General features: G+C 52.8%; 1 protein-coding gene across 1 annotated transcript; it reads left to right on the top strand.

The window, feature by feature from the left end:
• Window positions 1-1215: 1215 nt before the first annotated feature.
• On the top strand, window positions 1216-19114 carry fam161a (FAM161 centrosomal protein A; the record flags this gene model as incomplete). The annotated part of the gene is made up of 7 exons (XM_079264232.1): window positions 1216-1372; window positions 2348-2616; window positions 15103-16278; window positions 16501-16668; window positions 17871-17970; window positions 18605-18729; window positions 18823-19114. The coding sequence occupies exons 1-7, from the start codon at window positions 1217-1219 to the stop codon at window positions 19112-19114; spliced, it is 2286 nt and encodes a 761-aa protein (XP_079120358.1). The 5' UTR covers window position 1216.
• Between the last annotated feature and the right edge of the window lie 4759 nt (window positions 19115-23873).

Genomic DNA, 23873 nt, shown 5'->3' with positions numbered 1-23873 from the left:
CCATCAATCCATCCACTCATTCATTCATTCATTCATTCATCATCTGAACCGCTTACACCGATTCATAGTAACGGAGGAGCTGGAACCTATCCCAGCAATATTTGGGCGAGATGCAGAGTTTCTACTAATTAAACGTCAAATGAAGTCATTTCGTTCCACCGTGTTTGTACATGTTGATCTTCCAGAACCTCATTGAGCGCTGGAGAGTGAACCAACGTTGCCACCATATTGGATGGGTCTCCGCCACATTGGATGGGTCTCTGCTTTCGGGTCTTGCTGCAGAGTCAACGTAGTTTCCCCACATAATTCTTATCTGTGGAACAAGGCATATATATTACACAAAAACAAAACACTTTTCTACATAACTGGTTGATAAATGATGTTAAAACAGTGAATAATCTACTAAATGCAAATAATACCTTTTACTCCTATTATGTGCTTAAGAGAGAGAGATTAAGAGAGAAAGAAGCTCAGTGTATCAGGAAATGTCCCTCAACAGTCTAAACCAGTGTTTTTTAATCACTGTGCTGTGGTACACTAGTGTGCTGTGAGAGATCATCAAGTGTGCCCTGAGAAACTATCCAATTTCACCTGATTAGTCTAAAAAGCAGCTCTGTGTTCATCCAGGGCACGGGTGAACAATAATATAATTCCTTTTTCTTGTGTTTATCTTATTTCTATTCAAGGCCACTTTGACAAGATAAACATTTTGGTTTGTGGTGTGCCTTGTGAGTTTTCAGTGAAAAAAAAGTGTGCCTTGGCTCAAGAGGTTGAAAAACACTGGTCTAAACTTATAGCAGCATAACTAACAGACGCTTAAGACCCCTAACTATAGGACTTATCAAAATATTTTAACATAAAAGCATGTTGTTTCTGAATGTTTTACACTAATCTGTACCATAACAAAATTTCTGTCCATTGTAACAAAAGAAACTGAGAAAAATCAGGTAAAAAGTGGTGAAGGTATTGTTGTGGTTGGACCTACACCTTACAAATAAATGCATTGGAGGCGCATGGAGACCCATCCAAGATGGCGGCGTGATGCGATGCGGCGTCTATGTATATTATGTCTATGTCAGACAGCTGGGAGTGAAATCTCGCGAGAGATCGTGAGAAGTGAACTCTGCTGATCCGTTGCCTGGGAACGGACTGGAGGAGCGACGCTCCATGGCTGGCTTTTAAGACCATTAAACCAGTTAAAACCGGGAAGAAAGAGATGGCGAAAGCTCACCGGACAAACGTTCTGGTGACTTCGTGTCTGAAAACGCCGGTAGACCCGCAGACTAAGGCGCCGCTGGCTTCGTACGAGCGCGAGAGAGCGCTTCCGTGCACCGCGTCCGGCCACGTGGACAACCGGGACCTCTGGAGGGAGGTAAACACCGTAAATATTTATTTATTACTTAGCTTTTACTGAGGACTTGTTGCTATCCAGATGTCCAGATTCTTTTTAAAGTGATTTAGACTCTTTTATGTGGAAAATACTCGGACCTGTTAGCACCCGGAAATAGCAGGTTAGCATAAAGGTTTTAATTTAAAAGCCTTTTTTTTCCCATGAAAAACTCATGAATAAACTTCATGCAATGATCAATAAAAGCTTACTCTAATCATACATATTACTGGGTTTGACAGTATATTCCAAGTCTTTTTATATTCAGGCTGGAAAAGGGTCAGAAGTGTCGTGAATAAGGAGGATAAAGTGGTTTTTGCGGGATCGGGCTTAACTGAGATGACAAGTCTGAAGTAATCCAACCCATCCTACCAGTACTACCAAACTGGTTTAAGTTCTGCTTCAGGGTCAAAGGTGTGTCCCCCCCCACCAGAGTCCAGAATCTGATCCGGTTGACAGTTCCAGGTCAGTCCAGGTCATGGAAGGGATTTGATCTGTGTAATTTGCTGTCCTGACTGGCTTTCCGTCTTTACCAGATCATCAGAGGTCACGCTCAGTTGATAATCTCAGTTGTTTTACTGGACAGCCGGACTGCTGCGTGTCATAAAGGTATCACAGCGGTCATCTCGTCTCCATGACGACCAACAGGCTGGGATGGAGGAAGAGGTACGGAGAGCGGGCGCCTCCTCCATGGTGCAGCAGTTCTTCAGGATAAGCTGCCTTCTGTGCCACGCCATATGGCTGGTGTGTCTGCTGCAGGATAATGAGCTTAGTCCTGCAGGCCGGAGCCTTTCGAACCACTTTGCAGGGCGTGGAGGAAAAGCCACGATCTCCAAGCACATCTGTCAAGACAATAACCACTTAAAGCCACATCTGATGTTGCACAAGCCAGTTGGTATTTGGGTTGGAGCGGTAAAGTGACCACTTATTGGAGCTTTGTGTGACCTTTGACCTTTTCAGCTGGAGTATGAGGACTCAGGCTCGGACTTCTGCGACGAAGACTGTCTGGGGAAGGGTGGCGCTCACGGGGGGAGAAACTACGGAGCAGCAGGAGACGGCTTCGACCTGAGGGAGATCTTCTTCTCCAACGAGGAGTACTACAGCAAGCTGGAGGAGCTGAAGAAGGCTCACCTGCGGACCATGGCTGAGCTGGAGAGCATGTACAGGCAGAAGCTGCAGCTCAGGTCCAACGAGCCGCTCGACACGGCGGTGCTGGACGTGGGACACAGGTGGGTGGCTGCGTTGTGCTCACCGGCCTGTTTTACCACACGAGGATCGTTTCAGTGCTTCGACAGACAAATCGGCCAAACAAGAACACGCTGACGCTGATGTGGATCATTTCAGTCCATCTATCACTGCATGCAGAGTCTCAGACTGGGTCGGATATTTTATCCCTTTTATTTGTCTCTGAAATGTTTTCTGCCTTCTGGAAGTTAAAAGATTGTTTTAAATGACCTTTTAGATATTTTTTTTTTAATCAAATCAAACTTTATTTATGAAGCACTTTTCATACAGAAATAAGAAAATATGCAAAAATGGCAAAAATCCATAAAAGAGTAAAACAAAGATAAAAGATAATTCAAAATAAAAAAATAACAAATAAAATGATGTATAAAATAGAACACATTTGTTAAATTTTATATTTTTATATGTTAAAATGAAATGTCCCTAAAATGAAGCTTGTTTAAATAAATAAAATATTGAGATTAAAACAATAAATACTCAGTAAAATCCAAATGGAAAATGTGAGTTTTGAGCCTCGGATCGGGGGATTAAGTGATTTTTCACATATATTTACTGCAACATGTGTGTGATGTTTCCCACAGATTCATGCAACAGTTTTCAGTCAGTCTACCAATCCACTTTATTTATTTAGCACATTTTATAAATGTAAACAGTTTCCAAAGTGCTGCACAAGTAAAAGAAAAACAATGTTAAAACACAAGCGATACAAATCAGCTGAAACTCAATCACAATAAATATTTTAATAAAATAAAATGAAAACAGACACAGAGGACCAAACAACTCAAGCGGTGTTAGAAGCCTGAGAATAAAAGTGAGTTTTAATACGAGACTTAAAACACTCAGGTTACGTCCAGCCACAGATAAGGCCCCGTCCCCACGAGTTTTAAGCCTCGTCTTCGGGACCATAAGCTGGTGCTGACCCTCTGACCTCAGAGCGGCAGAGTGTAGACATGGATGAGATCAGAAATGTAGATCAGGTCCTGTCTATTCAACGCCCTAAAAACTAAAAATGAAATCTTAAAATCAACATGAAGCCTCACAGAGACACGTGGGTTTCTGTTTCCTGTTTAAAGGCGCCCAGCGACAGTCTGGACTAACTGTAGTCGATAACCTGCGCTGTGATTAATTCCAGAATAAAGTGCGTTGAAGCAGTGCAGACGCAAGGAAATAAAAGCACGACGATGACGCGTTCAAAATCAGAGAAAGATAAAAAAGATTTCATTTCAGCTTAAAGACGAAGATGATAAACTACTTTTCACAACGTCGTTAACTCATCCATCACGGTTAAGGTCCAAGTCCGTCGCCATAGAGCGGACTGAGCGGTACCAGTTAGGACGATGGAAACATAGAGCGGACTGGGCGGTACCAGTTAGGATGATGGAAACATAGAGCGGACTGGGCGGTACCAGTTAGGATGATGGAAACATAGAGCGGACTGGGCGGTACCAGTTAGGATGATGGAAACATAGAGCGGACTGAGCGGTACCAGTTAGGACGATGGAAACATAGAGCGGACTGGGCGGTACCAGTTAGGATGATGGAAACATAGAGCGGACTGGGCGGTACCAGTTAGGATGATGGAAACATAGAGCGGACTGGGCGGTACCAGTTAGGATGATGGTAACATAGAGCGGACTGGGCGGTACCAGTTAGGATGATGGAAACATAGAGCGGACTGGGCGGTACCAGTTAGGATGATGGAAACATAGAGCGGACTGGGCGGTACCAGTTAGGATGATGGAAACATAGAGCGGACTGGGCGGTACCAGTTAGGATGATGGAAACATAGAGCGGACTGAGCGGTACCAGTTAGGACGATGGAAACATAGAGCGGACTGGGCGGTACCAGTTAGGATGATGGAAACATAGAGCGGACTGGGCGGTACCAGTTAGGATGATGGAAACATAGAGCGGACTGGGCGGTACCAGTTAGGATGATGGAAACATAGAGCGGACTGGGCGGTACCAGTTAGGATGATGGACACATAGAGCGGACTGGGCGGTACCAGTTAGGATGATGGAAACATAGAGCGGACTGGGCGGTACCAGTTAGGATGATGGAAACATAGAGCGGACTGGGCGGTACCAGTTAGGATGATGGTAACAGAGCGGACTGGGCGGTACCAGTTAGGACGATGGAAACATAGAGCGGACTGGGCGGTACCAGTTAGGACGATGGAAACATAGAGCGGACTGGGCGGTACCAGTTAGGACGATGGAAACATAGAGCGGACTGGGCGGTACCAGTTAGGATGATGGAAACATAGAGCGGACTGGGCGGTACCAGTTAGGATGATGGAAACATAGAGCGGACTGGGCGGTACCAGTTAGGATGATGGAAACATAGAGCGGACTGGGCGGTACCAGTTAGGATGATGGAAACATAGAGCGGACTGGGCGGTACCAGTTAGGACGATGGAAACATAGAGCGGACTGGGCGGTACCAGTTAGGATGATGGACACATAGAGCGGACTGGGCGGTACCAGTTAGGATGATGGACACATAGAGCGGACTGGGCGGTACCAGTTAGGATGATGGACACATAGAGCGGACTGGGCGGTACCAGTTAGGATGATGGACACATAGAGCGGACTGGGCGGTACCAGTTAGGACGATGGAAACATAGAGCGGACTGGGCGGTACCAGTTAGGACGATGGACACATAGAGCGGACTGGGCGGTACCAGTTAGGACGATGGACACATAGAGCGGACTGGGCGGTACCAGTTAGGATGATGGAAACATAGAGCGGACTGGGCGGTACCAGTTAGGACGATGGAAACATAGAGCGGACTGGGCGGTACCAGTTAGGATGATGGACACATAGAGCGGACTGGGCGGTACCAGTTAGGATGATGGTAACATAGAGCGGACTGGGCGGTACCAGTTAGGATGATGGAAACATAGAGCGGACTGGGCGGTACCAGTTAGGATGATGGTAACATAGAGCGGACTGGGCGGTACCAGTTAGGACGATGGAAACATAGAGCGGACTGGGCGGTACCAGTTAGGACGATGGACACATAGAGCGGACTGGGCGGTACCAGTTAGGACGATGGAAACATAGAGCGGACTGGGCGGTACCAGTTAGGACGATGGAAACATAGAGCGGACTGGGCGGTACCAGTTAGGACGATGGAAACATAGAGCGGACTGGGCGGTACCAGTTAGGACGATGGAAACATAGAGCGGACTGGGCGGTACCAGTTAGGATGATGGAAACATAGAGCGGACTGGGCGGTACCAGTTAGGATGATGGAAACATAGAGCGGACTGGGCGGTACCAGTTAGGATGATGGAAACATAGAGCGGACTGGGCGGTACCAGTTAGGATGATGGACACATAGAGCGGACTGGGCGGTACCAGTTAGGATGATGGAAACATAGAGCGGACTGGGCGGTACCAGTTAGGACGATGGAAACATAGAGCGGACTGGGCGGTACCAGTTAGGACGATGGAAACATAGAGCGGACTGGGCGGTACCAGTTAGGACGATGGACACATAGAGCGGACTGGGCGGTACCAGTTAGGACGATGGAAACATAGAGCGGACTGGGCGGTACCAGTTAGGATGATGGAAACATAGAGCGGACTGGGCGGTACCAGTTAGGATGATGGAAACATAGAGCGGACTGGGCGGTACCAGTTAGGATGATGGAAACATAGAGCGGACTGGGCGGTACCAGTTAGGATGATGGAAACATAGAGCGGACTGGGCGGTACCAGTTAGGATGATGGAAACATAGAGCGGACTGGGCGGTACCAGTTAGGATGATGGAAACATAGAGCGGACTGGGCGGTACCAGTTAGGATGATGGACACATAGAGCGGACTGGGCGGTACCAGTTAGGATGATGGACACATAGAGCGGACTGGGCGGTACCAGTTAGGATGATGGACACATAGAGCGGACTGGGCGGTACCAGTTAGGATGATGGAAACATAGAGCGGACTGGGCGGTACCAGTTAGGATGATGGAAACATAGAGCGGACTGGGCGGTACCAGTTAGGATGATGGACACATAGAGCGGACTGGGCGGTACCAGTTAGGATGATGGACACATAGAGCGGACTGGGCGGTACCAGTTAGGATGATGGACACATAGAGCGGACTGGGCGGTACCAGTTAGGATGATGGACACATAGAGCGGACTGGGCGGTACCAGTTAGGATGATGGAAACATAGAGCGGACTGGGCGGTACCAGTTAGGATGATGGAAACATAGAGCGGACTGGGCGGTACCAGTTAGGACGATGGAAACATAGAGCGGACTGGGCGGTACCAGTTAGGACGATGGAAACATAGAGCGGACTGGGCGGTACCAGTTAGGACGATGGACACATAGAGCGGACTGGGCGGTACCAGTTAGGACGATGGAAACATAGAGCGGACTGGGCGGTACCAGTTAGGACGATGGAAACATAGAGCGGACTGGGCGGTACCAGTTAGGACGATGGAAACATAGAGCGGACTGGGCGGTACCAGTTAGGACGATGGAAACATAGAGCGGACTGGGCGGTACCAGTTAGGACGATGGACACATAGAGCGGACTGGGCGGTACCAGTTAGGACGATGGAAACATAGAGCGGACTGGGCGGTACCAGTTAGGACGATGGAAACATAGAGCGGACTGGGCGGTACCAGTTAGGACGATGGAAACATAGAGCGGACTGGGCGGTACCAGTTAGGACGATGGAAACATAGAGCGGACTGGGCGGTACCAGTTAGGACGATGGAAACATAGAGCGGACTGGGCGGTACCAGTTAGGACGATGGAAACATAGAGCGGACTGGGCGGTACCAGTTAGGATGATGGACACATAGAGCGGACTGGGCGGTACCAGTTAGGATGATGGAAACATAGAGCGGACTGGGCGGTACCAGTTAGGATGATGGACACATAGAGCGGACTGGGCGGTACCAGTTAGGATGATGGAAACATAGAGCGGACTGGGCGGTACCAGTTAGGACGATGGAAACATAGAGCGGACTGGGCGGTACCAGTTAGGATGATGGACACATAGAGCGGACTGGGCGGTACCAGTTAGGATGATGGTAACATAGAGCGGACTGGGCGGTACCAGTTAGGATGATGGAAACATAGAGCGGACTGGGCGGTACCAGTTAGGATGATGGTAACATAGAGCGGACTGGGCGGTACCAGTTAGGACGATGGAAACATAGAGCGGACTGGGCGGTACCAGTTAGGACGATGGACACATAGAGCGGACTGGGCGGTACCAGTTAGGACGATGGAAACATAGAGCGGACTGGGCGGTACCAGTTAGGACGATGGAAACATAGAGCGGACTGGGCGGTACCAGTTAGGACGATGGAAACATAGAGCGGACTGGGCGGTACCAGTTAGGATGATGGAAACATAGAGCGGACTGGGCGGTACCAGTTAGGATGATGGAAACATAGAGCGGACTGGGCGGTACCAGTTAGGATGATGGAAACATAGAGCGGACTGGGCGGTACCAGTTAGGATGATGGAAACATAGAGCGGACTGGGCGGTACCAGTTAGGATGATGGACACATAGAGCGGACTGGGCGGTACCAGTTAGGATGATGGAAACATAGAGCGGACTGGGCCGGTACCAGTTAGGACGATGGAAACATAGAGCGGACTGGGCGGTACCAGTTAGGACGATGGAAACATAGAGCGGACTGGGCGGGTACCAGTTAGGATGATGGACACATAGAGCGGACTGGGCGGGTACCAGTTAGGATGATGGAAACATAGAGCGGACTGGGCGGTACCAGTTAGGATGATGGAAACATAGAGCGGACTGGGCGGTACCAGTTAGGATGATGGAAACATAGAGCGGACTGGGCGGGTACCAGTTAGGATGATGGAAACATAGAGCGGACTGGGCGGTACCAGTTAGGATGATGGAAACATAGAGCGGACTGGCGGTACCAGTTAGGATGATGGAAACATAGAGCGGACTGGGCGGGTACCAGTTAGGATGATGGAAACATAGAGCGGACTGGGCCGGTACCAGTTAGGATGATGGACACATAGAGCGGACTGGGCGGTACCAGTTAGGATGATGGACACATAGAGCGGACTGGGCGGTACCAGTTAGGATGATGGAAACATAGAGCGGACTGGGCGGGTACCAGTTAGGATGATGGAAACATAGAGCGGACTGGGCGGTACCAGTTAGGATGATGGAAACATAGAGCGGACTGGGCGGGTACCAGTTAGGATGATGGACACATAGAGCGGACTGGGCGGTACCAGTTAGGATGATGGACACATAGAGCGGACTGGCGGTACCAGTTAGGATGATGGACACATAGAGCGGACTGGGCGGTACCAGTTAGGATGATGGAAACATAGAGCGGACTGGGCGGGTACCAGTTAGGATGATGGAAACATAGAGCGGACTGGGCGGTACCAGTTAGGGATGATGGACACATAGAGCGGACTGGGCGGTACCAGTTAGGATGATGGAAACATAGAGCGGACTGGGCGGGTACCAGTTAGGATGATGGAAACATAGAGCGGACTGGGGGCGGGTACCAGTTAGGATGATGGAAACATAGAGCGGACTGGGCGGTACCAGTTAGGATGATGGAAACATAGAGCGGACTGGGCGGTACCAGTTAGGATGATGGACACATAGAGCGGACTGGGCGGTACCAGTTAGGATGATGGACACATAGAGCGGACTGGGGCGGTACCAGTTAGGATGATGGAAACATAGAGCGGACTGGGCGGGTACCAGTTAGGATGATGGAAACATAGAGCGGACTGAGCGGTACCAGTTAGGATGATGGAAACATAGAGCGGACTGGGCGGTACCAGTTAGGATGATGGAAACATAGAGCGGACTGGGCGGTACCAGTTAGGACGATGGAAACATAGAGCGGACTGGGCGGGTACCAGTTAGGACGATGGAAACATAGAGCGGACTGGGCGGTACCAGTTAGGACGATGGACACATAGAGCGGACTGGGCGGTACCAGTTAGGACGATGGAAACATAGAGCGGACTGGGCGGTACCAGTTAGGACGATGGAAACATAGAGCGGACTGGGCGGTACCAGTTAGGACGATGGAAACATAGAGCGGACTGGGCGGGTACCAGTTAGGACGATGGAAACATAGAGCGGACTGGGCGGGGTACCAGTTAGGACGATGGACACATAGAGCGGACTGGGCGGTACCAGTTAGGACGATGGACACATAGAGCGGACTGGGCGGTACCAGTTAGGACGATGGAAACATAGAGCGGACTGGGCGGGTACCAGTTAGGACGATGGAAACATAGAGCGGACTGGGCGGTACCAGTTAGGACGATGGAAACATAGAGCGGACTGGGCGGGTACAGTTAGGACGATGGAAACATAGAGCGGACTGGGGCGGTACCAGTTAGGACGATGGAAACATAGAGCGGACTGGGCGGTACCAGTTAGGATGATGGACACATAGAGCGGACCTGGGCGGGTACCAGTTAGGATGATGGAAACATAGAGCGGACTGGGCGGGTACCAGTTAGGATGATGGACACATAGAGCGGACTGGGCGGGTACCAGTTAGGATGATGGAAACATAGAGCGGACTGGGCCGGTACCAGTTAGGATGATGGAAACATAGAGCGGACTGGGCGGTACCAGTTAGGATGATGGACACATAGAGCGGACTGGGCGGTACCAGTTAGGATGATGGAAACATAGAGCGGACTGGGGCGGTACCAGTTAGGATGATGGAAACATAGAGCGGACTGGGCGGTACCAGTTAGGATGATGGAAACATAGAGCGGACTGGGCGGTACCAGTTAGGATGATGGACACATAGAGCGGACTGGGCGGTACCAGTTAGGATGATGGAAACATAGAGCGGACTGGGCGGTACCAGTTAGGATGATGGAAACATAGAGCGGACTGGGCGGTACCAGTTAGGATGATGGACACATAGAGCGGACTGGGCGGGTACCAGTTAGGATGATGGAAACATAGAGCGGACTGGGCGGGTACCAGTTAGGATGATGGAAACATAGAGCGGACTGGGCGGTACCAGTTAGGATGATGGAAACATAGAGCGGACTGGGCGGTACCAGTTAGGATGATGGAAACATAGAGCGGACTGGGCGGTACCAGTTAGGATGATGGACACATAGAGCGGACTGGGCGGTACCAGTTAGGATGATGGACACATAGAGCGGACTGGGCGGTACCAGTTAGGATGATGGAAACATAGAGCGGACTGGGCCGGGTACCAGTTAGGATGATGGAAACATAGAGCGGACTGAGCGGTACCAGTTAGGATGATGGAAACATAGAGCGGACTGGGCGGTACCAGTTAGGATGATGGAAACATAGAGCGGACTGGGCGGTACCAGTTAGGACGATGGAAACATAGAGCGGACTGGGCGGTACCAGTTAGGACGATGGAAACATAGAGCGGACTGGGCGGTACCAGTTAGGACGATGGACACATAGAGCGGACTGGGCGGTACCAGTTAGGACGATGGAAACATAGAGCGGACTGGGCGGTACCAGTTAGGACGATGGAAACATAGAGCGGACTGGGCGGTACCAGTTAGGACGATGGAAACATAGAGCGGACTGGGCGGTACCAGTTAGGACGATGGAAACATAGAGCGGACTGGGCGGTACCAGTTAGGACGATGGACACATAGAGCGGACTGGGCGGTACCAGTTAGGACGATGGACACATAGAGCGGACTGGGCGGTACCAGTTAGGACGATGGAAACATAGAGCGGACTGGGCGGTACCAGTTAGGACGATGGAAACATAGAGCGGACTGGGCGGTACCAGTTAGGACGATGGAAACATAGAGCGGACTGGGCGGTACCAGTTAGGACGATGGAAACATAGAGCGGACTGGGCGGTACCAGTTAGGACGATGGAAACATAGAGCGGACTGGGCGGTACCAGTTAGGATGATGGACACATAGAGCGGACTGGGCGGTACCAGTTAGGATGATGGAAACATAGAGCGGACTGGGCGGTACCAGTTAGGATGATGGACACATAGAGCGGACTGGGCGGTACCAGTTAGGATGATGGACACATAGAGCGGACTGGGCGGTACCAGTTAGGATGATGGAAACATAGAGCGGACTGGGCGGTACCAGTTAGGATGATGGAAACATAGAGCGGACTGGGCGGTACCGGTTAGGATGATGGACACATAGAGCGGACTGGGCGGTACCGGTTAGGATGATGGAAACATAGAGCGGACTGGGCGGTACCGGTTAGGATGATGGAAACATAGAGCGGACTGGGCGGTACCGGTTAGGATGATGGAAACATAGAGCGGACTGGGCGGTACCGGTTAGGATGATGGAAACATAGAGCGGACTGAGCGGTACCGGTTAGGATGATGGTAACATAGAGCGGACTGGGCGGTACCGGTTAGGATGATGGAAACATAGAGCGGACTGGGCGGTACCAGTTAGGATGATGGAAACATAGAGCGGACTGGGCGGTACCAGTTAGGATGATGGACACATAGAGCGGACTGGGCGGTACCAGTTAGGATGATGGAAACATAGAGCGGACTGGGCGGTACCAGTTAGGACGATGGAAACATAGAGCGGACTGGGCGGTACCAGTTAGGACGATGGACACATAGAGCGGACTGGGCGGTACCGGTTAGGATGATGGAAACATAGAGCGGACTGGGCGGTACCGGTTAGGATGATGGAAACATAGAGCGGACTGGGCGGTACCGGTTAGGATGATGGAAACATAGAGCGGACTGAGCGGTACCGGTTAGGATGATGGTAACATAGAGCGGACTGGGCGGTACCGGTTAGGATGATGGAAACATAGAGCGGACTGGGCGGTACCAGTTAGGATGATGGAAACATAGAGCGGACTGGGCGGTACCAGTTAGGATGATGGACACATAGAGCGGACTGGGCGGTACCAGTTAGGACGATGGAAACATAGAGCGGACTGGGCGGTACCAGTTAGGATGATGGAAACATAGAGCGGACTGGGCGGTACCAGTTAGGACGATGGACACATAGAGCGGACTGGGCGGTACCAGTTAGGACGATGGAAACATAGAGCGGACTGGGCGGTACCAGTTAGGACGATGGAAACATAGAGCGGACTGGGCGGTACCAGTTAGGACGATGGACACATAGAGCGGACTGGGCGGTACCAGTTAGGACGATGGAAACATAGAGCGGACTGGGCGGTACCAGTTAGGACGATGGACACATAGAGCGGACTGGGCGGTACCAGTTAGGACGATGGAAACATAGAGCGGACTGGGCGGTACCAGTTAGGACGATGGAAACATAGAGCGGACTGGGCGGTACCAGTTAGGATGATGGAAACATAGAGCGGACTGGGCGGTACCAGTTAGGACGATGGAAACATAGAGCGGACTGGGCGGTACCAGTTAGGATGATGGAAACATAGAGCGGACTGGGCGGTACCAGTTAGGATGATGGACACATAGAGCGGACTGGGCGGTACCAGTTAGGATGATGGAAACATAGAGCGGACTGGGCGGTACCAGTTAGGATGATGGAAACATAGAGCGGACTGGGCGGTACCAGTTAGGATGATGGAAACATAGAGCGGACTGGGCGGTACCAGTTAGGATGATGGAAACATAGAGCGGACTGGGCGGTACCAGTTAGGATGATGGAAACATAGAGCGGACTGGGCGGTACCAGTTGGGATGATGGACACATAGAGCGGACTGGGCGGTACCAGTTGGGATGATGGAAACATAGAGCGGACTGGGCGGTACCAGTTAGGATGATGGACACATAGAGCGGACTGGGCGGTACCAGTTAGGATGATGGACACATAGAGCGGACTGGGCAGTACCAGTTAGGATGATGGAAACATAGAGCGGACTGGGCGGTACCAGTTAGGATGATGGAAACATAGAGCGGACTGGGCGGTACCAGTTAGGATGATGGAAACATAGAGCGGACTGGGCGGTACCAGTTAGGATGATGGAAACATAGAGCGGACTGGGCGGTACCAGTTAGGATGATGGACACATAGAGCGGACTGGGCGGTACCAGTTAGGATGATGGAAACATAGAGCGGACTGGGCGGTACCAGTTAGGATGATGGACACATAGAGCGGACTGGGCGGTACCAGTTAGGATGATGGACACATAGAGCGGACTGGGCGGTACCAGTTAGGATGATGGAAACATAGAGCGGACTGGGCGGTACCAGTTAGGATGATGGACACATAGAGCGGACTGGGCGGTACCAGTTAGGATGATGGAAACATAGAGCGGACTGGGCGGTACCAGTTAGGATGATGGAAACATAGAGCGGACTGGGCGGTACCGGTTAGGATGATGGAAACATAGAGCGGACTGGGCGGTACCGGTTAGGATGATGGAAACATAGAGCGGACTGGGCGGTACCGGTTAGGATGATGGTAACATAGAGCGGACTGGGCGGTACCGGTTAGGATGATGGAAACATAGAGCGGACTGGGCGGTACCAGTTAGGATGATGGAAACATAGAGCGGACTGGGCGGTACCAGTTAGGATGATGGACACATAGAGCGGACTGGGCGGTACCAGTTAGGATGATGGAAACATAGAGCGGACTGGGCGGTACCAGTTAGGATGATGGAAACATAGAGCGGACTGGGCGGTACCAGTTAGGATGATGGAAACATAGAGCGGACTGGGCGGTACCAGTTAGGATGATGGAAACATAGAGCGGACTGGGCGGTACCAGTTAGGATGATGGACACATAGAGCGGACTGGGCGGTACCAGTTAGGATGATGGACACATAGAGCGGACTGGGCGGTACCAGTTAGGATGATGGACACATAGAGCGGACTGGGCGGTACCAGTTAGGATGATGGACACATAGAGCGGACTGGGCGGTACCAGTTAGGATGATGGAAACATAGAGCGGACTGGGCGGTACCAGTTAGGATGATGGAAACATAGAGCGGACTGGGCGGTACCAGTTAGGATGATGGACACATAGAGCGGACTGGGCGGTACCAGTTAGGATGATGGACACATAGAGCGGACTGGGCGGTACCAGTTAGGATGATGGAAACATAGAGCGGACTGGGCGGTACCAGTTAGGATGATGGAAACATAGAGCGGACTGGGCGGTACCAGTTAGGATGATGGAAACATAGAGCGGACTGAGCGGTACCAGTTAGGATGATGGAAACATAGAGCGGACTGAGCGGTACCAGTTAGGATGATGGACACATAGAGCGGACTGGGCGGTACCAGTCCGCTACCTGGACCCGGTCCATCCACCCTTGGGGTGTGACAGCACCCAGCTGGTTCCCGTCCTGCATCTCTTCTCCAACACCGCTGTCTGGTGAAAGTCTGCGGAGCCGGATGAGGTGCAGCTGGGCCGGAGCAGAACAGATCTCCAGAACCGGATCTCGCCGTCTCTGATCTACACGCGTATCATTTCATCTGCTTCTAGTTTCTCCTGATCTGCTTCGTTTGCTCTACAGGCTGCTGTGGTCCAACCTGAGTCCGGCGCCTTCAGGCTATCGCTTGCGGAGGTCGCTGTCTGCGGCCGAACTCCGGTGGGGCTGTGACGTTTCTGATGAGGAGGAGCCTGCCGGGAACAACGTGGAGAAAGGCCTGTTTTTGTCTCCCAAAGAACACATCAAGAACATGTGGAAGGACTTCCAGGTGTCTCCTCTCGGTCACCGCCATTCCTCCTCGTCGCTGCACAGCACGCCGGGGGAGCAGAGGACGGGCCGGAAGAGGAGGGCGAAGCGGCGGCAGGATCACTGGAGGAGCAGAGTTACCGTGCCGCAACCTTTCCACATGACGACGCGGGAAGCCGCGAGGCAGAAGCTCGGCTCGCGGAGGCGCTCAGACGTAGAGCTGCAGAACACAGAGCTGCGCAGGCAGATGGAGCAGCTGAGCGAATGCCAGAGGAAGTTTCGCGCCAGCCCAGTTCCTGCACACGTGCACCTCCCGCTCTACGCAGAGCTGCAGGAGCGCAACGAGGAGCGGCGCAAAACCATGCGGGAACGAGAGGAGCAGCACCTCCAAAGCATCCAGAAGCCGTTCAGCTTTCTGGAGAGGGAGCGGCTGAAGAAGGAGCAGAAGCAGCTGCAGCAGTCTGAGCAGGTCAAAGTTCAGCCCTTCAAGGCCAAACCTGTGCCCAGGTCAGTGTACGCCGCCGCGCTGGGCGAGCACATGAAGGAGGAGCAGCTCTACAGGTCCATAAAGATGCAGATGAGGGCCCAGGAGATGCTGCGCAGCTCCTCGTTGCCCCCCAGCATGCTGACACGCCGGCTCAGCGACCGCAGGAAGGACAAGGAAGAAAGCCCCGAGAGCTTCCCGCACAAGCCGCACATCAACAGGGAGGTGCCCGACTTCGACGCCAGCTACAGACGCTTCCAGAAACACCTGGAGAGGCGGAAGGAGGTGAAGCCCACCACCGCATGCGAGCCCTTCCACCTGAAGACGTCGGAGATCTCGTCGCACCGGGAGCGCATCCTGGCTGACATCCAGAAGGAGCAGAGCAGCCCCCGGACGCTGCGCTGGCCCCACGTCGGCCCCAAGCCGGCCCAGACGCCCAACTCCAGCCTCTGCTCGTCCCTTTCAGGCAGCCTGGAACTGCTGCCCGCCAAAGCCACAGACGCCACCAAGAAGCGGCACGACGCAGTGAGGTACCGCCTCCGCAGCCCAGACGCCGCCACCATTTTAGTGGAGATGGTGAAAACGTGTAGACGTAGCCGTCCCAGCAGCTGTGGAGTTTTTGTGACGCCTCCCCTCCCCGCCACCTCCTCTGCTGCCCGCTAAGAACCCACACCAGCAGCTGACCCTCCCCGACAGCATCCCCTCCTCTCCAAACCCCCCCAGGCCGCCAACACAACTGTCTCCCTGAGCAGAAAGGTGCTGGAGCAGAGGAGGAAGGCTGAGGAGGAGGAGGAGCGATGGAAGGAGAAGCAGCGGCAGAGGGAGAAGAAGCTACAGAGGGTGGTCCTGAAGCGAGCGCAGGCCAACGACCCCCATCTGGCTCTTTCTCAGACCCACCACAGCAAGCTGGACGAGTTCAGGTACGCCCACCGTTACCACCATAGACTGTATATAAAAAGATGGGCGGAGCCTCCGTTACGTCACTCGTAGGTTTCTGAAGAGCTGAATTGAAGCTCGGTGGGCGGTTCCTACCATCACCATCTTGGCAGGGGCATGCGCGTCGTCTCGCCCGGAAAATACAAATATGGGCAAAGAGGTGGAGCTGAGAGGGGGGCTGTGACGTGACATCAAGCGAACTCCGAGCTGTCTGTAGCTAAGAGCTAACCGAGCTAACCTGGAGATAACAGGAGCTAACCAGCTAACGGAGGTAAGCGGGCTAAAGCTAAGTCACGTTGTCAACCGGCTAAAAACCGCGGTGGTTCTACGTTCTTCTTACTTGAAGCGGGAGATCTGGTACCTGTCAATCAAAAGGACACGCCCCTAAATATGCAGAACTTCGAGATTAAATTACTTTTAAACGGGCGAGTTACAAAAAAATTCACTCCCCCCACAGTTGTCATGAAGGTAAACCTGACCTATTAAACCTAACATGGACTTTTGAACCAGGCTGTAAACATGTTTATTCCTGCTGTAAACATGTTTATTCCTGCTGTAAACATGTTTATTTCTGCTGTAAACATGTTTATTTCTGCTGTAAACATGTTTATTTCTGCTGTAAACATGTTTATTTCTGCTGTGAAGTTGGTCTTTTTAACATGGGAGTCTATGGGGATTTGCTCTGTTTTGCAGCCCCTAGTGGATGAAGGGGGAACTGCAGTTTTATGCACTTCCCCTTAGGCTTCACTTTTAAACGCCGGAGGTTCCGTCCATCTTTCAGATGGAGTCTCTGGTTTCCACACCTGCTGCTGGCGATGCGTGACGGCGTACATTTGGCACGTAGCGTGATGACGCTAGGTACCGTGTGCAGGGAGCAGTACGGACCTGACCGCTAGAGGTGCTTCTCGGACTTTGTTGGCGACCACCAGCGTTGCTGTGATTCTTCCTCGCCGTGGCGCAGCGGCAAACACTCGTGTCTAATATTTATCTCCTACTGGTTCCCAAACCGCCACAGAAGTACGACCGACCTTTCCGCTCGCTGCTCGCGCCGCATAGTGCCCCCTAGCGGTGACCTCGAGTACTGAACATTTTGGCTGTTTGCAGCAGGTAGAAAGGCAGCAGAACGTCGCCGTGTGCACACGCCCACACCGCCAGAACATCCGATGTAAATGTGATGTTTCTGCAGGAAACAAGACCTTCAGCGCAGGAAGGAATACCAGCAGGAGATTAAAGAGATGCAGCAGAGAGTGAAGGGACGGCCGCTGCTGCTGGAGCAGGTTGCACAGGTACGGATCCTCTCACCTGCAGGTAGAAACCCGAAACCTTGCTCCGCCTCCTGGCTTCTAACCGGGTTCAGCTGGGTGTGTGTGTGTGTGTGTGTGTGTGTGTGTGTGTGTGTGTGTGTGGCACCGACAGGCCAAACCTGCAGAACACATGTTACTGATGTTCCTGCTGCTTCTGAATGAAGAGTAAACATGACGGGAAGACAGAAAACATAAATGTAGAAGCGCCGTGCGCGGCGAGCACGAGCTCGCCATACACGGACCTGGAGCCACGAGTCCTGCCACCAGGGCGGAACGGCGTGCATGTAGCTGCTGTTTCCCTGCAGCGTGTGCACGTGGGGCTGTCTGGGTTACAGTTGCAGGTTGTTACACGGTGAAGTCCTGACTTACAGCGGCGGCCTCCACGTGGGCCGAGTGAGACCCGGGTAACCCCACCTGGACATGCTGGCCGGGGAGTCAGAATATAAACTAATTCAGCTCGTTTCCAGTTTAAACTGAAATGAAAAGGAAATAAGTGAAGAAAAGCTTCACCAGATACGGGAGTAAAAAACCGAAAAGCTTCTGGTTTCATCAGAAAACCACAAACCGAAGAGTCAGAGACCAGAACCCATGTGACCAGTCTGTTCCCTGCTGGCAGAGAAACGCTAAACAAGCAGCCGAGAAGCGCTACACCGACACGCTGCAGGGATGCCACGTCACCGAGGACTTCATCAGCAGCAAAGCGGCCGAATCGGCCAATCAGAGCAAAGACGACGACTTCAGGTAAATTTAGCAGACATCAGGTTTCATAGTTTCCAGATTTGTGGCGAGTAGAAGCCGGCGTGGAGATGATGTTCGACGTTTTCCTCTCCTCAGGAGCCTGAAAGACGCCGACTCGGACTACGAACCCGTTCTCTACAGGAAGGTCTTCCTGGACGAAGACGACGAGCCTCCTGTTCAGGCGGGACGACGGCGCGATGAGGACGACGGCCAGAAACCGGTGAACCACCATGATGGCGACGGGGACGACGGCGGCAGCGAGCAGCGCTACTCTGACGACAGTTACCGTTACTCAGACGACCACGAGGACTACTCGGACGGCAGCGAGCACGAAGCCGACGGCGGGCGGCAGGAAGCAGAAACGTCCCGCATCAACCAAGGTTTTTAACACGAGAGCAGGAGGCGAGAGCAGGAGGCGAGAGCAGGAGGCGAGGACAGTAGGCGAGAGCAGGAGGCGAGAGCAGGAGGCGAGAGCAGGAGGCGAGAGCAGGAGGCGAGAGCAGGAGGCGAGAGCAGGAGGCGAGAGCAGGAGGCGAGGACAGTAGGCGAGGACAGGAGGCGAGAGCAGGAGGCGAGAGCAGGAGGCGAGGACAGTAGGCGAGAGCAGGAGGCGAGAGCAGGAGGCGAGAGCAGGAGGCGAGGACAGTAGGCGAGAGCAGGAGGCGAGGACAGTAGGCGAGAGCAGGAGGCGAGAGCAGGAGGCGAGAGCAGGAGGCGAGAGCAGGAGGCGAGGACAGTAGGCGAGAGCAGGAGGCGAGGACAGTAGGCGAGAGCAGGAGGCGAGGACAGTAGGCGAGAGCAGGAGGCGAGGACAGGAGGCGAGGACAGGAGGCGAGGACAGGAGGCGAGAGCAGGAGGCGAGAGCAGGAGGCGAGAGCAGGAGGCGAGGACAGGAGGCGAGAGCAGGAGGCGAGAGCAGGAGGCGAGAGCAGGAGGCGAGGACAGGAGGCGAGAGCAGGAGGCGAGGACAGTAGGCGAGAGCAGGAGGCGAGGACAGTAGGCGAGAGCAGGAGGCGAGGACAGTAGGCGAGAGCAGGAGGCGAGGACAGTAGGCGAGAGCAGGAGGCGAGGACAGGAGGCGAGAGCAGGAGGCGAGGACAGGAGGCGAGGACAGGAGGCGAGAGCAGGAGGCGAGAGCAGGAGGCGAGAGCAGGAGGCGAGGGCAGGAGGCGAGAGCAGGAGGCGAGGGCAGGAGGCGAGGGCAGGAGGCGAGGACAGGAGGCGAGGGCAGGAGGCGAGGGCAGGAGGCGAGAGCAGGAGGCGAGGACAGGAGGCGAGAGCAGGAGGCGAGGACAGGAGGCGAGAGCAGGAGGCGAGGACAGGAGGCGAGAGCAGGAGGCGAGGACAGGAGGCGAGAGCAGGAGGCGAGAGCAGGAGGCGAGGACAGGAGGCGAGGACAGGAGGCGAGGACAGGAGGCGAGGACAGGAGGCGAGAGCAGGAGGCGAGGGCAGGAGGCGAGGACAGTAGGCGAGGACAGTAGGCGAGGACAGGAGGCGAGGACAGTAGGCGAGGACAGGAGGCGAGGACAGGAGGCGAGAGCAGGAGGCGAGGACAGGAGGCGAGGGCAGGAGGCGAGGACAGGAGGCGAGGGCAGGAGGCGAGGACAGGAGGCGAGGACAGGAGGCGAGGACAGGAGGCGAGGGCAGGAGGCGAGGACAGGAGGCGAGGACAGGAGGCGAGGACAGGAGGCGAGGACAGGAGGCGAGAGCAGGAGGCGAGGACAGGAGGCGAGAGCAGGAGGCGAGGACAGGAGGCGAGGGCAGGAGGCGAGGACAGGAGGCGAGGGCAGTAGGCGAGGACAGGAGGCGAGGACAGGAGGCGAGGACAGGAGGCGAGGGCAGTAGGCGAGGACAGGAGGCGAGGGCAGTAGGCGAGGACAGGAGGCGAGGACAGGAGGCGAGGACAGGAGGCGAGAGCAGGAGGCGAGGACAGGAGGCGAGGGCAGGAGGCGAGGACAGGAGGCGAGGGCAGTAGGCGAGGACAGGAGGCGAGGACAGGAGGCGAGGACAGGAGGCGAGGACAGGAGGCGAGGGCAGTAGGCGAGGACAGGAGGCGAGGGCAGTAGGCGAGGACAGGAGGCGAGGACAGGAGGCGAGGACAGGAGGCGAGGACAGGAGGCGAGGGCAGTAGGCGAGGACAGGAGGCGAGGACAGGAGGCGAGGACAGGAGGCGAGGACAGGAGGCGAGAGCAGGAGGCGAGGACAGGAGGCGAGGACAGTAGGCGAGGACAGTAGGCGAGGGCAGGAGGCGAGGGCAGGAGGCGAGGGCAGGAGGCGAGGGCAGGAGGCGAGGACAGGAGGCGAGAGCAGGAGGCGAGGGCAGGAGGCGAGGACAGTAGGCGAGAGCAGGAGGCGAGGACAGGAGGCGAGAGCAGGAGGCGAGGGCAGGAGGCGAGAGCAGGAGGCGAGGGCAGGAGGCGAGAGCAGGAGGCGAGGACAGGAGGCGAGAGCAGGAGGCGAGAGCAGGAGGCGAGGGCAGGAGGCGAGGACAGTAGGCGAGAGCAGGAGGCGAGGACAGGAGGCGAGAGCAGGAGGCGAGAGCAGGAGGCGAGGGCAGGAGGCGAGGACAGTAGGCGAGAGCAGGAGGCGAGGACAGGAGGCGAGAGCAGGAGGCGAGAGCAGGAGGCGAGAGCAGAATAAAAGCTGATCCCTCCATCAGTCAGGACTCCTGCTGGAGGAAACATTCAGGATTCCTCTCAGACAAAACCTCCACAGATTGTCGGATTTAAACACAAAGTTCCGACGTTTTATAAGAAACTGTAAAAACTGAGAAGATCTTTCTAGAAAGACTCGGAGAAAAGCTGCAGGAGATTCTGTAAAACAGATATTAACTCTTCCAGGAGGAAAAGCAGCGTTTTTATCTCTTCATGAGGGACGGAGGGAAAACAGGATGTTTGGCGTCATTTATAAACACAAATCATGTTCCATGTGAACTTCTGGCTCATGAAGAGCTTAAAGACAAAGGAGAACGAGCTCTAATGACCTCACAAACGCTGCTGATCACACAAACTACAGCAGGAGCGTCGGCGAGGAAGATCAGAAACACCCCCAACCAGAACGCTGTGATTCGGCCTCCTTTCAGCTGGGAGGCGGACTGGGTTACTCCCACAGCAGCATGCCAGGAACTGGGAAGAGCTCTGCTTCGGGCCGTCAGTCATGTGACTGGCTCCGTGGACGGACCTGAATCCCACTAATGAAGCATAAAAGCAGGCATGGCAGCAGAACGGTGGTGGCAGGAAGGAGCTCCTCCTAATTACAACTTAACAGGAAAACTCTTCATAATTTAGCTTTTGGTCCCAAACTTGTTATTTCATACTCAGTAGAGATGATCCAGGCAAGTTTATTTCCTCTCATTTACATTTATAATCACTGAACAATGTTAAAAGCTCTGAGGGGTTTAATCGGTACGGGTGTCAGGGTTAGGTATAAAAGAAGCATCCAAAGAGGCGGAGTTTATCCAAGCCAGGATGACATGAGGTTATCTCACAGGGACATTTTTACGTTGTGAGTTTTTGTTTGTTTTTATTGAGAAATATTTATTGATTAACTGACAGTCAAACTGTTGCTGCAGCCGGTGATGGCTGCTGGCAGGAATGACTTCCTGTACCTGAAGAAGCCTCTGACTGAACACATTCTGTTGTTTTCTCAACCCACTTACAGAAGAGATGGAAGATATTCATCACATTGTGCCAAAATGTTTCAGAGGAATCATCAATAAATCCCCAAAATTTTCATTTCAACACAAGATCGATGAGAATTTTCCCGTTTCAACAGATCAGGTTTTGTTTGAGGAGCAAACCCAGAAATCTGTCACTGGATTAATGTGTTCATCACCAGATCGCTCTGTATTTACCTCCACTGTGAAGAGAAGATGACTCGACAGAAATAAAGTTATGAAAAAAGTCTGCTCCTGCTTTGATGTTCCTTCCAGAAATGTTTTCTAAATGCAGCGGCTTGGTTTTCTACTGGCGTACGACTAAACTTCCCGTTTGTTAAAACCTGCAGAAGAAACCAGGAAAACATCTTTAATCTGCTGAAACGCCTCCAACCTTCCAGGCTTCAGATGGAGACGCGCCTCAGCGGGACGTCAGAGACTCCTGGAACGTTGCTACAAAACATCTGCAGGCGACTTATCCAGGAAGAAAACATCCCACACACAGGGATAGACTGGACATCTGGGGGAGCGGCCATTTCCCTGCTGGTCTGACTGGTTTTTACTGGTGGATAAAAGTGTTTCTTCATGTGAAGCCATGAAAGCGTGACTTCTCTCTTCTTCAACTGGAACAAACACGCAGCAACGTCTGCATGGTTTCTGACTGTAGACGCCTATCTGTGGAGGTTTACGTGGACATCCAGGCTTCCTGACCTCCTCAGGTCCTCCCAACATGTGCCAGTCTACGGTCCAGGACCGTGCAGAACGTACCTTAACCAGTTTGCCAGAACCGTCCAAGCTGACCTCCTCCGCCAACTCCGCTTTGCCGAGCATCTGCGGAGTGAAGTGGTCGATGTGGGCGATGGGCTTGGTACCAATAGTCTGATGAGGAAAAGGAAACTTCATTTTACTTTGAAATAGTTTCATTAGACAAGAATGTTCTGCAGAGAATTACTTTTAACAATAAGGACAATCAACAACTGGAGAAGCAATAGTAACCAGCGGAGAACCCCAAGGCTCCATGTTGGGGCTCCTGCCGTTCCACATCTGGGATTAACATATAAACTACATGAGTCAATCATAGAATTTACATGTGATACACATGAAATACATAGTAAATCACGTGTCAAACTCACGTGATTCACATGAGTAACATGCATAAATTACCAAAAGGGTCTATCTTACACAATCCAAGTCTATTAGGAATAAAATATTGGCTTAAAGGTGGAGTATGTAAGATTTTCAATATTTTCAAAATGAATTAACTAATAAAATAACTACAATCATAAGTTTTTTGAACATGTAGTTTCCAGTCTGTCCATATTTGATGCGTTATTGAATTACAAGTTTAATTAATTTTTTACTGGTATGCAAACATTTAAGAAGGGTCTTTGTCATTAATTAAACTTGTAATTTAATAATGCATCAAATATGAACAGACTGGAACCTACATGTTTAAAAAAATATTGAATTATGATTGTAGTTATTTTATTTG

This window comes from Telmatherina bonti (assembly GCF_933228915.1).
Source record: "Telmatherina bonti genome assembly, chromosome: 3".
In the NCBI taxonomy this organism is placed as follows: domain Eukaryota; kingdom Metazoa; phylum Chordata; class Actinopteri; order Atheriniformes; family Telmatherinidae; genus Telmatherina; species Telmatherina bonti.
This window is presented reverse-complemented; position numbering and strand designations above follow the sequence as displayed.